This window comes from Ipomoea triloba, chromosome 3 (assembly GCF_003576645.1).
Source record: "Ipomoea triloba cultivar NCNSP0323 chromosome 3, ASM357664v1".
Classification (NCBI taxonomy): domain Eukaryota; kingdom Viridiplantae; phylum Streptophyta; class Magnoliopsida; order Solanales; family Convolvulaceae; genus Ipomoea; species Ipomoea triloba.
The window spans coordinates 1,476,576-1,491,676 of NC_044918.1; the positions used below are offsets into that span (position 1 = coordinate 1,476,576).

Here is a 15,101-nt window from a genome sequence, read left to right on the forward strand (position 1 = left end):
AAAAAATGTCATCAACTGCACACCCTCCTAATAATGGAACGAATTGAATAAATTCAAGAAGCTATCACATAAGAGTGATTTTATTTCAGTGCATAAATCTACTAAGGGATATATACATGAATATATAATTTATCATACACAAACAGATTGATTTGATGGGACTGATTTAGTGATTATAGTGACGAGACCAGCACAACTTCCTTGCTCTATCACTTTCCTCCCCAATATCGTCTCTACTGTGAATCCACCATAGAAGATTTGTGAGCGAGTTCCCATCATCATATCCATTCAAGTTCCTTATCTTCCCCAGAGCCCCCTCTTTATCATACACTCCTTCCAACGCATACACAAATCCTTTCCACCCATCTTCCACCCCGTCCCTACTCAGGACCGGCTCAGTCCACTGCACCAGTTGTTTCACAAACTGGATATCAGAAAACAGGGTTTCGCTGATCGGAAGTAATGGCAAAACCTGAATTCCCACCCTGCACTCTCGCCATTCCGGGGGCGCAAACCACAGGCCGCTGTCTCTTTTGTTAGCCCACGAAACGCCCACCACGCGGTTGTTCTTCCTGAATTCCTGTGTGTATACACTGTTCTCTGGATCCTCTCTCACATGCCACCATGTTTGAGCTGACAGAATCTCCATGGCGGAAAGGGTAGACCCGATTGCCACAAGATTTGGGTCTCCATATACTAATCCCATCAAAGCTGCGGCATAATATGCGTTTATGGCCTCACTGGTGCTCTCCTGGTTTCGCCCGTCTGCAGATTCTGTCAACCCTGCAGCCCAGGAATGGAGTTTCCACAGGTCGAAACATCTCAGCTTTGGATAATGCGATCCCTCTCGCCTCCCCAAATTCATGTAATCCCCCACAAGGGAATAAGCTTGGCGCTTGTACCTTCTTCCCCACCCAGAATCAATCTTGGCAAGAACTGCAATTGCATAGATAAAGTAGCCAATTTGGTAATGGTGGTCATTGTAGATTCCGAACCCAAAGTCTGCTCCAGTGTCTGACAAACTCTGTTTAGTAACAATGCCACCCCATTTGGATTCATACAAGAATGCATTACCTGTTGAGCATAAATAATATATAAGCAGTCCAACTATTAGTTTAGGCTTTTAGTTAAGATGGAGCACATGCTTCAATTTTACCTTCAAGACTCCCATTTAACCATGGCTCAATTGAACCCTTCAAGAAACTCTGAACCACTGGAATAACATCAAAACAGCAAACTTCTTCAGCAATCAATGCCAACCTTGCAGCCCTGGCAATAAACTTTCCATAAGTATAAGATGATGTGTTTATCACAGCCTTCGAATCGAGAGCCTCAACGTCTCTTTTAAGTGCACAGATAATCTCAGCGCGTGATTCCTCACGGCTGAAACCTTCAATTGAATGCCAGGTGACAGAAATTGGGTCACTTCTCAGAACCCATGAATCTCCAACAACAGCCACTAGGTCACCATCAATACTGTTATACTTCAATGCTTCCAAAACACTAACTGTGCAATCAGTATCTGAAAGAAGCTTAAGATGGAGAGGGTGTGCAAGCATTAGCAAATTTCCCCGGCCTTTCTTTTCCCATTTATACTCCACAGAAAATGGCCTGGAGAAAAAAGCTTCGCCGCTTATAGGATAACAAGCACTGAATCGGTGGAGGATGGCTTCAGATTTCGGGTCGGGATTAGGCAATAGAGCGATCCTAATTATACCTGAAAATGAAGTAGAAGTGATTGTAGATGTATTGTGAGTCAAGTTTATGGGGGAAGAAGCATATAACAGCCAAGTCTGGTTGTTGCTGAGCTTAATGATGTGTTTTGTCTGATTGTACTGCGAGCAACATTCAAGAATTTCGCGAATGGTTGAAAGGGTAAGTTCTACTTTCTTGTCCATGCTGCATGTCACGAAAGGGCATCCCCTAACCAGAAGGAACTTAAGATTGTTGCCGGGGAAGTCAATTGTGACGCTGAGATCATTGAATGAAGAAATGATATGGGCATCGGGTTGGGGTTTACTTAAGGTGGTTATGGTGAGATCTGCGCTGAAAATTTGGTAAGTGAAAGAAGGACTGTTGAAATTAGAGGGGTAACAGAGAGTGAGTGCTTGCTGGGAAGATCTAATGAGATATGGGTGAATGTACTCAGGCTGATCGCCATTTTTGAGAACAAAGTTCTGGAAGAAAGAATTGGTGGGCAGGGGATTTGAGAGAAGGTGAGGGGCGAAGAAATTGGAAGGATTTGGAAGAACTGTGGATTGGGTTTCTGGGAAGACGAAAGGCTCGGTGGATTTCCACAGTCTCGGCGGTGACTTTTCTGGGGATTTCTGTGGAGATGGAGAGGGAGAGGATGGCGGCGGCGAAGGTGGAGGCGGTGGCTGTGGTGGCGGCGAAGGTGGCGGCGAAGGTGGCGGCGGGGTTGGGCTTTTTCTGCGTCTTCGGCTGTGACTGACACCCTGTCCCATGAGTAATCCTTAAACACGTCGAAGAACAAAAAGGATTTACAGTCCGAAGTAATCTGGCTAATGTTTGATTGCTTTGAAGGAAAGAAGTGCGTATATATACTCCCAAGTCCTAAGAGAAATGAGAAATGGCTGTGCTTAGCTTGGCGGGAACTCAAGTGAAGGTATAGCTTTGAAACAGAAAAGCATATGGAAAAGGCAAGAATAGAATCTGGGAAAATATGCATAACTTGATACCTATATAGTACAAGCATTTAAGAAGAACCAACATTAACTTTTTCAAAAAAAAAAAAAAAAACATTCTTAACTTGATACCTCGTATCCTTTCCAGAATTTGATACTCCGTACGCCGTACTACGGATTTGTCAACTGAACTTTGATTTAGCAAAGCTATTATAGAGACTTGCTTGCTTTTCATGAATGAATTCTTCAAAGAGAGGGAGGAGATTAAGAGAGTTTTAAGAGAATGATATTATTGTTAATTAATAATTATTTGAATTGTAAAATATTAAGTCAATTTTAATGTGTAAGTCATGTCAACTAATCAAATCAACTAAAAAGTATAATCGACCAACCACGAATCACTACTACAATGGCGAGAGAATTTCTCAGGAATCAAGACTATGAGTTGTACGAGTTGTTTGGTTATATTTCTCGTTCTATTGCTGGAAGTATGAACTTTGCGAATTAATATATATGAGTTTTGTTTGGTTTTCAGAAAAAAAAAAAAAAAAGGAATCGCTACTACAAAATAACATATAACGTCGGTCTTTATATAAAATCGATGTCAAAAGGCAAAATATTTATAAAAAAATTTTAAAAATCATTTAACGTCGAATTTTTACAATTATTGGCATTGTATATCACTAATAAAAAATCGACGTGGTATGTTATTGAACATATAAAAAATATTAAACAAGTATATACAACGTCGGTTATTTATTAATAACCTACATTGTAAGTGTTACAAAATTATTTTTAAAAAATATAAGACTCGATTTTTTTCAATAATCGACGTCGTTTATTTTTATTATTGTTTTAATTAATTTATAACTTCAGTTATACGTTAATAACCAATGTTGAATTTATTTTTTTAAACAATTAAAAAGTAATAACCGACGTCGTATGTTTACTTTATAACATCTCTTTGAACAAATTTATTTATTTTTTAATCGAAGTTGTACTCTAAATAAGCTAAAAGTGTTTTGTATGTACTAGTGATGTTAAAGGTTATAATTGAATTTTCTTTTAAAAAAATAAAAGTTACTTCAAAATTAAAATTAAATCACCTTAGAAAAACCTTTTATAACCGATGTGTTCAACCACAATATAATCTTATTTCATTTACTTAAAGACTCGTTAAAGTTACCAGCAACAATAATTTTTTAAAGAACTAAACAATATTCTCTATTTAAGTTAAAAACAAAAAAAAAATTAATTCTGTATCTAAGTTAAGCATTGACAGATTCTATTCTTAGCTTTTTCAACGACTTCTTCTCCCCGAAGGTATACTTTAATTTGATTTCCCGCCAAACATAACCGTTTCTCGAAGGAGCATGTCATATATACATATATCATCCTACTCCTCTTTCCTTAAAATCAATCACGACCGTTTAAATCTATCTCAATCATGGGAGGCAAAAAAAAGTAAGCATCGGCCGCCACCGCCTCCGCCTCCACCCCCACCTCCGCCGCCGCCTCCACCTCCACCTCCACCTCCACCTCCGCCACCTCCTCCACCACCACCTGCGCCGCCACCGCCGCCTCCTCCACCACCTCCGCCGCCTCCGCCTCCGCCGCCACCCAAACCCAAGAAACCCACCAAACCATTCCTCTTCCCAGAAACCAAATCCAGTGTTCTTCCAGACCCTTCCAAATTCTTTTCCCCTCACCTTCTCTCAACCCCTCTCCCCACCAATTCTTTCTTCCAAAATCTCGTCCTCAACAACGGTGATCAACCTGAATATATTCACCCCTATCTCATTAAATCCTTCCAATCTTCCCTCACCCTCTGTTACCCCTCTCAATTCTACACCCCTGCTTTCGCCTGCCAAATTTTCACTCATGATCTCACCATATCCACACTAAACAACCCAAACCCAGAAACACCCCACATTGTTTCATCATTCAGTGATCTCAGTGTCACTCTACATTTCCCCTCTAACAATCTCCAGTTCTTTCTGGTTAGAGGCTCCCCTTTCTTGACATGTAGCCTCGACACCAAAGAGGAGCTTTCCATTTCAACAATCCATTCAATTCTTGAATGTCGATCCCAGCATAACCGGACAAAATACATCATTAAGCTCAGCAATAACCAGACTTAGCTTATATATGCTTCTTCGCCTATAAACTTTACTCTTCATATCTCTAAGATCACTTTTTCTTCCTATTCGGGTGTAATTAGGGTTGCTCTCTTGCCTGATTGTGACCCAAAATGCGAAGCGATTCTCCACCGCTTTGTTGCGCCCGCGGAAGTGGGATAGATCAGATTGCAACAATAATTTGAGAAAGAAAAATAAATGAGGCACAGATTTTACGTGGAAAACCCCTAAACAAATTAGGGTAAAAACCACGGGCAAGGGTAAAAGAATTTCACTATGAGAAAATAGGAGTTACAACCACTCTCTAACTAACAAGGAGAAAACAAGGATAATTCTCTCTTGCTAGGAAGGAGAAATACACTCAACAAACTCTCTAATATCTCTAGTATATGAGGGAAGAATAGAATGATTTGGGATGGCTAGAATGGCAAAATGACCTCCCTATTTATAGTTGTAGATTTGGGGTCATTTTGTAGTTAGCCTAAAATGTAGGGACCAAACAATAAATAGTTTTGTTCAAACTTTGTAGGTGCCTAACATTCCTAACTCCATTTAAATATTGTAGCTTGCCAAACTTTGTGTGCTACCTAATGTGGCTGCTGCCTACATTCTCTGCCGACAATCTCTCACTTGAAGATTAGATTGTAACAATCATATCTTCACACCATTCTTTCTACCTTGCACTTTCCATGTCGCTTACGTCTCTATCAGGCCACAGGAAGATCGACACCAAGTAAACTTATCAACATTGATTACCTTTGTTAGGAAATCTGCTACGTTGTCCGTGGTATGGATTTTCTGCAAATCTACTGTCCCTTCTTCCACCTTCTCTCGGATGAAATGGTACTGCACTCGTATGTGTTTCGTCCTTGAATGAAATGCAGGATTCCTTGCTAGATGCAAGGCACTCTGACTGTCACAAAACAAAGAGACAAACTCTTGTTTGTGCCCGAGCTCCTCCAATTGCATTTTCAACCAAATTGCTTCTTTACTGGCTTGTGTAGCTGCTACGTATTCTGCTTCTGTTGTTGACGTAGCCACAACTGCTTGCAGTTTTGAAACCCAGCTTACAGCTCCACCAGCAACTTTGAACACATATCCTGTCGTAGAATTACTTTTATCCAAATCCCCTGCATAGTCAGAATCCACATACCCGTTGATAAGAAAGTCTGATCCTCCATAACATAATGCAACATCTGAGGTCCCCTTGATGTATCTTAGGATCCTCTTCACACAGTTCCAATGCTCTCTGCCTGGATTCGCCATGTACCGACTAACTACTCCCACTGCTTGCGCAATGTCTGGTCTTGTACATATCATAGCGAACATTAGACTCCCCACCGCTGATGCATACGGTACTCGAGACATCTCCATCCTCCCTTCTTCATTGCTAGGACTCATACTTGAGGATACTTTGAGATTAATAGGAAGAGGGGTAGAAATTGGCTTACAATCTTGCATGCTGAAACGTGACAAGATTTTCTTTAAATAATTCTTTTGAGAAAGCCAAATCTTCCTATTACCTCTGTCTCGGTGAATTTGCATCCCTAGAATCTTGTTTGCTGGTCCCAAGTCCTTCATTTCGATTTCCCTAGCCAGTTGTGCCTTCAATTCATCAATGTGATCTTTGTTGGGGCCTGCGACCAACATGTCATCTACATACAACAGCAATATAACAAAGTTATCTTTTCCAAACCTCTTGAAATATGCACAAGGGTCTGCATTCAGTCTGTTGTATCCAAGGCACATGATGAAGGAATCAAATCTCTTATACCAACACCTTGGCGCCTGCTTTAAACCGTACAGAGATTTGTTCAACCTGCAAACCAAGTTCTGATTCTCTTTGTCTTCAAATCCTTCAGGCTGGAGCATATATATCTCTTCTTCAAGATCTCCATGAAGAAACGCCGTTTTCACATCTAGCTGCTCTAGATGTAAGTTGAATGTAGCACACATCGCCAAAACTACACGAACTGTTGTTAATCGAACCACAGGTGAAAATATTTCATTGAAATCAATACCTTCTTTCTGAGCATATCCCTTCACCACCAGTCTTGCACGATACCGCTCCATTTGATCGTCACCATTCCTTTTGATTTTGAAGACCCATTTGTTACCAATTGGCTTCCTTCCTTGTGGTAGTGGCACAAGTTCCCATGTATTATTTTTATGGAGAGCTTCTATTTCTTCCTGCATTGCTGCCGTCCATTGAGAAACATCTAAGCTGTTTATCGCCTCCTGAAAGGTTGATGGCTCACCATCCTCTGTTAGAAGGCAGTATGCAACATTCCCTTCCATAACATAATCTGAGTGCCAAGTGGGACGTCTTCTTTCACGGTCTGATTGACGAGTTGTTGGAGCTCCAGAGCGTTCTGGTTCTGGTTCCTCGTGCGCCAGTTCTGCTTCAGAAGAATCTTGTTCAAATTCCTCCTCTACCTGTATCTGAGTAGTTTCTGGCTTTTCTTTTTCCGTGCTATCATCAACTTCTCCTCTTTGTAGCCTGTCCTCTACAAAGATAACATCTCTGCTGATGACAACTTTGTGGGCAGTGGGATCCCACAAGCGATACCCCTTTACTCCATCAGCATACCCCAAGAATCTACATTTCCTGGACTTCGGATCCAACTTTGTAATTTCCTGGGCATTGTACATTGCATACACAATGCTTCCAAATATATGGAGGTTTGAATAATCAACAGGCTTACCAGTCCACATCTCCATTGGTGTCTTCAGCTCAATTGCAGTTGATGGAGCTCGATTCACCAAATAACAGGCGGTATTGACTGCTTCTGCCCAGAATGATTTTTCTAAGCCCGCAGCCCTCAACATTGCTCTTGTCCTTTCCAGCAAGGTTCTGTTCATCCGCTCTGCCACTCCATTTTGTTGAGGAGTGTATGCCACCGTGAACTGCCTTTTGATGCCTTCCTTCTTGCAGAAGTCATCAAATTCCTCACTTGTATATTCCCCTCCATTATCTGTCCTGAAACACTTGATCTTCTTCCCGGAATCAAGTTCCACCCGTGCTTTGAAGGCTTTGAAAGTCGCAAACACATCTGACTTTCTCTTGATAGGGTACACCCAGCATCTCCTAGAGTAATCGTCGATGAATGAGACAAAATACTTTGCCCCTCCTAGGGATGGAACCGGTGCTTGCCACACATCAGAGTGAACCAATTCTAGAACAACCTTGCCTCTAGAATTTGATGTGCTGAATTTAAGACGATGTTGCTTACTTGTTATACAATGCTCACACAAAGGAAGTGATACCTTTGTTAACCCCGGAAGTAGCTTTTGCTCCACAAGAATCTTCATTCCTTGTTCTGACATGTGCCCAAGTTTCTGATGCCATAGCAGCGTAGAGTCTGGACTACATGCGGCAACCGATGCCTCTGCTTCTTGCAAAGTCTCTCCCTTCAGCATGTATAGATTTGCAGCTATCTTCTCCCCTTTCATCACCACAAGCGCTTCTTGGAAAATCTTCATGACTCCTTTCTGTGTTTCAATCTTGGTTGCACTATTATCCAATATTCCATAGGATAATAGATTTTTCTTCAGGCCCTTCACGTGCCGCACATCCTGAACAGTTTGGACTGTTCCATCGTACATCTTCAGCTTGATGGTTCCAATGCCGATAATCTCCAAGGCATGATCGTCGCAGCTGTACACAGATCCTCCTGAGATTGGTTCATAATGATGGAACCATTCTCTCCTTGAGGTCATGTGATATGTGGCTCCCGAGTCTATAAGCCATATATCCGCGAACCTTTTTCTGCCTTCCCTGGCTATTGATGCTTCGCAACAGAGAGCACTTCCATCATCCGAGGTACTTGCAACATTTCCTTGAGGATTGGAATTCTGAGGTAAATTCCAACAATCTTTCTTCAAGTGACCCTTCTTTCCACAGTTGTAACACTTTAAATTCTTCTTACTTGATTTTGATCTACCACGACCACTGCTTTGGCCACGTTCTGTTGACCTTCCTCTCATCACCGTTAACGCCTCTGCCTGTTGCAGATTGACTTGTCTGTCTTCCTTGTTCTTGCGCCGACATTCTTCTTCAAGAACCGCAGCTGCAACATCATCGAAGACTAGATAGTCTGTAAGGATGTTGTTTGTTAAGTTGATGATGAGCTGATCATACGAATCAGGTAGACTCTGAAGTAGAAGTTCCGCACGCTCCTGTGGCTCTATTTTACAGCTTAGAGATGTAAGCTGGGAAAATAGAGTATTCAGCGTATTTAAGTGTTCCGTCACTGAAGTAGATTCTGACATACGAAGAGTATATAATTTCCTCTTAAGGAAAATTTTGTTGTGCAGTGACTTGGCCTCGTACAACCGGTTGAGGTGATCCCAAATCTCCTTGGCCGTCTTCTTCTCCTCGATGCTTGACAATACTCCATCTGCTATTGATAGGTATAGATCCGCCATAGCATCCTCGTTCATCTCGCTCCATTTTTTGTCATCAGTAAAATCCACCGGCCTTTCACTGATAGCCGCTAGACAGTTGTCTTTCCTCAGGATAGCCTTCACCTTCAATTTCCACAATGAGAAATTTTTCCCATTGAATTTTTCAATCTCAAATTTCGCTGCCATATTGTTCTTGAAACAAATTCTGAACAATATATCTGAAGGCTCTGATACCAATTGTTGCGCCCGCGGAAGTGGGATAGATCAGATTGCAACAATAATTTGAGAAAGAAAAATAAATGAGGCACAGATTTTACGTGGAAAACCCCTAAACAAATTAGGGTAAAAACCACGGGCAAGGGTAAAAGAATTTCACTATGAGAAAATAGGAGTTACAACCACTCTCTAACTAACAAGGAGAAAACAAGGATAATTCTCTCTTGCTAGGAAGGAGAAATACACTCAACAAACTCTCTAATATCTCTAGTATATGAGGGAAGAATAGAATGATTTGGGATGGCTAGAATGGCAAAATGACCTCCCTATTTATAGTTGTAGATTTGGGGTCATTTTGTAGTTAGCCTAAAATGTAGGGACCAAACAATAAATAGTTTTGTTCAAACTTTGTAGGTGCCTAACATTCCTAACTCCATTTAAATATTGTAGCTTGCCAAACTTTGTGTGCTACCTAATGTGGCTGCTGCCTACATTCTCTGCCGACACGCTTCAGCCATTGTTATCCTGTGAGTGGTGAAGCGGTTTTCAGGAAGCCATTTTGCGTGGAGTACAAATGGGAAAAGAAAGGGTCTGGGAATTTGCTCATGCTTGCACACCCTCTTCATCTGAAGCTTCTGTTAGATACTGATTGCACCGTAACTGTTTTTGAGGGATTGAAGTATAATAGTATTGATGGGGAGCTTGTTGCTGTTGCTGGAGATTCATGGGCTCTGAGAAGTGAGCCAATTAGTGTAACCTGGCATTCGATTAAAGGTATCATCAATGAGGAATCGTGTTCTGAGATAATCAGCGCACTCAATAGCGATGTTGAGGCTCTGGATCAGAAGGATATTGTCACCAAGTCATTTTATTCTCAGGAGAAGATGATTGCAAGAGCTGCAAGGTTGGCATTGATAGCTGAAGAGGTTTGTTGTTTTGATGTTATACTCGAAATTCGGGATTTCTTGAGGGATGCTATTGAGCCATGGTTGAGTGGGAGTTCTGGGGCGAATAATGGATTTTTGTATGAATCTAAATGGGGTGGCATTGTGACTAAAAAGGGGTGTTTAGACAGTGGCGCTGACAATGGATTTGGAGCCTATAACAGCCACCATTCCCAAATTGGCTACTTTATCTATGGAATTGCAGTGCTTTCCAAGATTGATTCTGTGTGGGGAAGGAAGTACAAGCGCCAAGCTTATTCCCTAGTGGGGGATTACATGAATTTGGGAAGGCGAGAGAGCTCACATTATCCCCGGCTGAGATGTTTCGACATGTGGAAACTCCATTCTTGGGGTGGAGGGTTAACAGAATATGCAGACGGGCGAAACCAGGAGAGTACCAGCGAAGCAGTAAATGCATATTATTCAGCAGCATCGATGGGTGTGGCCTTCGGGGACCCACACCTCGTCGCCATAGGCTCCACCCTCTCGGCCCTCGAAATCCTGTCAGCTCAAACATGGTGGCAAGCGAGAGATGGAGACACTATCCACCCAGAGGACTTCAAAAGGGAGAACCGCCTGGTTTCCGTTCTGTGGGCTAATAAAAGAGACAGCAACTTGTGGCTTGCACAGGCGGAATGGAGAGAGCATAGGGTGGGGAATCAGATCCTGCCATTACTCCCTGACAAAATAGAGGTTTAACACAGAAAATTAGAGGCTAGTATTTACTGACCAGAACTGAAAAATGATGGAAAACAGATGTTTCTGAGTTCTGAAATAACAAATCTGTGTTATATCTTCATTAGCTAGCTGATACATCTATATATACATGAGAAAATAGACAAGTTTCCTGAAATTCTGCACTATTTACTGCTGCCTAACATTTCTGCTACCTAACATTTCTGCTGCCTAACTTTGCTGCTGTTAACTTTACTGCCTAACTTTGCTACTGTTTATTTTACTGCTGCCTAACACATAATAATTATAATAATCTCAACAATCAGAAATATACTACACATTTTGCTGCTGCATTGACACTCCCGATCAGCGAATCCCTGTTTTTCGATATCCAGTTTGTGAAGCAACTGGTGGAGTGGACTGAGCCGGCCCTGGCAAGGGAAGGGGTGGCAGATAGGTGGAAGGGATTTGTGTATGCTTTGGAAGGACTATATGATAAAGAGGGTGCATTGGAGAAGATAAGGAACTTGAAGGGATTTGATGATGGGAACTCTCTCACAAATCTTCTATGGTGGATTCACAGTAGAGATGATAATAATGAAGGTGTGGGAAGTGAAAGAGGAAGGCAATTCATGTGCTGGTCACCATAGTCATTGAAGTAGTGCCATTGTGGTTCTAAGTTACCATAAGTTCAATCTAGCTGTAGTGTATGTTAAAGTAATTATGTTATATGTTATCTGTGCATGCTTTCTCTGTACTATACATACCCCTCTCCAAATTTAGTCCCTAAAATAAAATTATTGTTTTTGTAGGGGTGCTAACAGTTTAATTGGATACTATGTTGACCTCCCTAGCTCTAATAGGACAAGTAGTTCATAATCGAGAGTATTACCTAGACGAGTTTGGGTTTGAATCATCATAAAAACTTGTACACAATATTACAATAACTAATATATGAGATTATATTGATGTATAAACTTCAGGTTTGAAAATCATATTCCACTCACTTGACTACTCATTTTGAGGATTTTAAATGACTTTCTTGTGGTGTATGACTGTTATGTTTTATTTTTTTTTGAATACTATTGATTCTATTACAATGCAGTATCTGTTCATAACTACTTTCTCAACCTATTGAAGCACAAGAGCCAGTATTACCTCCACTGAGGCTCGAACCTATTGACTGTTATGTTTTATTAATTACTCCATATTACAAAGCATAAGCATGCATTTTCCTTTCTTATCCTCCATCAATGGAAGATATATATTAAGTCATTGGGAGGAAAGATATTAAGTCATTGTTTGATTTCACAATTTTAATTGGAATATAATTGGTTATGATTTTTTGGCAACATGATATTGATTCATTTATAGATTTCAAATATTTTTGCCGTTTAATTATTTGTTGTAAATTAGTAAAGAAATACATACTTTACCCCTTTTTTCCTAAGTAATAAAGACGAATGAATTAATGAAATTAAAAAGATTTTGCATTCTCCAGCTCAATAAAAATCAAACAAATAACTCAATTATAGAAGTCACGTAATTTTACCTCTACAGTTTTCATGATACGGTACTCAAGTCAAGACTCTAACTCCACCACAAAAGTTAGCTCAAGCAAATTTGGCCCCAACTTAAGTACCACTCCACAATCTCGATATGGAATCACATCATTTCATGTAAAAATTAATTACTTTAATTTGTTTCCTTTCCTATTATATTCATATTTTATTTTAGGATTCAAGCTGGATTGTTTACTAATAACTAATAAGTCATTATTTTATTTGATTCAAAATAATAACCAATTAAAATGATAAACAATTTATATCACACTCGGCAAGGTATAATATAAAGATAGAATTATATATTTATATTTGATTTACGGGATACCAAGTGATGTGGTATTGGGGAGACATACAATCCTTCCATGAATAGTAACCAGGCGACCAGCAGAATTGCCTTCCTACATCATCACTTCCCACACCTTCATTATCACCTCTACTGTGAATCCACCATAGAAGATTTGTTAGAGAGTTCCCATCATCATATTCATATAAATTCCTTATCTTCTCCAATGCACCCTCTTTATCATATAGTCCTTCCAAAGCATACACAAATCCCTTCCACTTATCTGTCACCCCTTCTATTGCCAGGGCCGGCATAGTCCACTGCACCACTTGTTTCACAAACCGGATATCGGAAAACAGGGATTCGCTGATTGGAAGTAATGGCAGGAGCTGAATTCCCACCCGGCATTCTCTCCGGTCAGCCTGTGCAAACCACAGGTTGCTGTCTCTTTTATTAGCCCACAGAACGGAAACCAGGCGGTTCTCCCTTTTGAAGTCCTCTGGGTGGATAGTGTCTCCATCTCTCGCGTGCCACCATGTTTGAGCTGACAGGATTTCCAGGGCTGAGAGGGTGGAGCCTATGGCGACGAGGTGTGGGTCCCCGAAGGCCACTCCCAGCACTGCTGCTGAGTAATATGCATTTACTGCTTCGCTGGTACTCTCCTGGTTTCGCCCGTCTGCAAATTCTGTTAACCCTCCACCCCAAGAATGGAGTTTCCACAGGTCGAAACATCTCAGCTTTGGATAATGCGATCCCTCTCGCCTTCCCAAATTCATGTAATCCCCCACTAGGGAATAAGCTTGGCGCTTGTACTTCCTTCCCCACACAGAATCAATCTTGGAAAGCACTGCAATTCCATAGATAAAGTATCCAATTTGGGAATGGTGGCTGTTATAGGTTCCAAATCCATTGTCAGCTCCACTGTCTGAACACCCCTTTTTAGTCACAATGCCACCCCATTTGGATTCATACAAGAATCCATTATTCGCTCCAGAACTTCCAGTCAACCATGGCTCAATTGTATCCTTCAAGAACTCCCGGATTTTCGGGATAACATCAAAATAACAAAGCTCTTCAGCTACCATTGCCAACCTTGCAGCTCTTGCAATCAACTTCCCCTGAGAATAAAATGACTTGGTGGCAATATCCTTCTGATCCAGAGCCCTAACATCTCTAATGAGTGCAGTGATTATCTCAGAACATGATTCCTCATTGATACCCTTAATTGAATGCCAGGTTACAGTGATTGGTTTTCTTTTCAGAGCCCATGAATCTCCAGCAACAGCAACAAGCTGGCCATCAATGCTGTTATACTTCAATCTCTCCAAAATAGTTACTGTGCAATCAGTATCTGACAGAAGCTTGAGATGAAGAGGGTGTGCAAGCATGAGCAAATTCCCAGACCCTTTCTTTTCCCATTTGTACTCCACACAAAATGGCCTTCTGAAAACGGCTTCACCACTTACAGGATAACAATGGCTGAAGCGGTGGAGAATTGCTTCACATTTTGGGTCCGAATCAGGCAAGAGAGCAACCCGAATTACACCTGAAAAGGGAGCAGAAGTGATTTTATAGGTATCAAGATTAAAGTTTATAGGTGAAGAAGTGTATACAAGCCAAGTCTGGTTATTGCTGAGCTTAAGGATGTATTTTGTCCGGTTGTGCTGGGATCGACATTTAAGAATTGAATGGATTGTTGAAATGGAAAGCTCCTCTTTGGTGTCGAGGCTACATGTCAAGAAAGGGGAACCCCTAACCAGAAAGAACTGAAGATTGTTGGAGGGGAAGTGTAGAGTAACACTGAGATCACTAAATGATGAAACAATGTGGGATGTGTCCTGGTTTGGGTTGTTTAGTGTGGATATGGTGAGATCGGCAGTGAAAATTTGGCAGGCGAAAGCGGGGTTATAGAATTGAGAGGGGTAACAGATGGTGAGGGAAGATTTGGAGGATCTAATGAGATAGGGGTGAATATATTCAGGTTGATCACCGTTCTTGAGAACGAAATTTTGGAAGAAAGAATTTGTGGGCAGAGGATATGAGAGAAGGTGCTGAGCAAAGAACTTGGAAGGATCAGGAAGAACACTGGATTTGGTTTCTGGGAAGAGGAATGGTTTGGTGGGTTTCCGGGGTTTGGGTGGTGGCGGAGGAGGCGGTGGAGGAGGGGAAGGAGGAGGCGGCGGAGGTGGAGGGGGAGGAGGGGGAGGCGGTGGTGGTGGAGGTGGAGG

At 41.3% G+C, this 15,101-nt stretch overlaps 2 protein-coding genes and 1 pseudogene across 2 annotated transcripts; 1 reads left to right on the forward strand and 2 right to left on the reverse strand.

Annotated features, from left to right (window-relative positions):
* Positions 1 to 62: 62 nt before the first annotated feature.
* Positions 63 to 2,507, reverse strand: LOC116013961 (probable endo-1,3(4)-beta-glucanase ARB_01444). Its single transcript, XM_031253932.1, has 2 exons — positions 1,157 to 2,507; positions 63 to 1,074 (listed from the first exon to the last, which is right to left on the reverse strand). Exons 1-2 carry the CDS (start codon positions 2,463 to 2,465, stop codon positions 167 to 169), a joined length of 2,217 nt encoding a protein of 738 aa, XP_031109792.1. The 5' UTR covers positions 2,466 to 2,507; the 3' UTR covers positions 63 to 166.
* A 1,511-nt stretch (positions 2,508 to 4,018) lies between these two features.
* On the forward strand, positions 4,019 to 11,675 carry LOC116012092 (annotated as a pseudogene).
* A 1,108-nt stretch (positions 11,676 to 12,783) lies between these two features.
* Positions 12,784 to 15,101, reverse strand: LOC116012095 (probable endo-1,3(4)-beta-glucanase ARB_01444; the record flags this gene model as incomplete). Its single annotated transcript, XM_031251562.1, has 1 exon — positions 12,784 to 15,101. A coding segment is annotated over one exon (2,208 nt), but the record flags the coding sequence as incomplete, so codon positions are not given.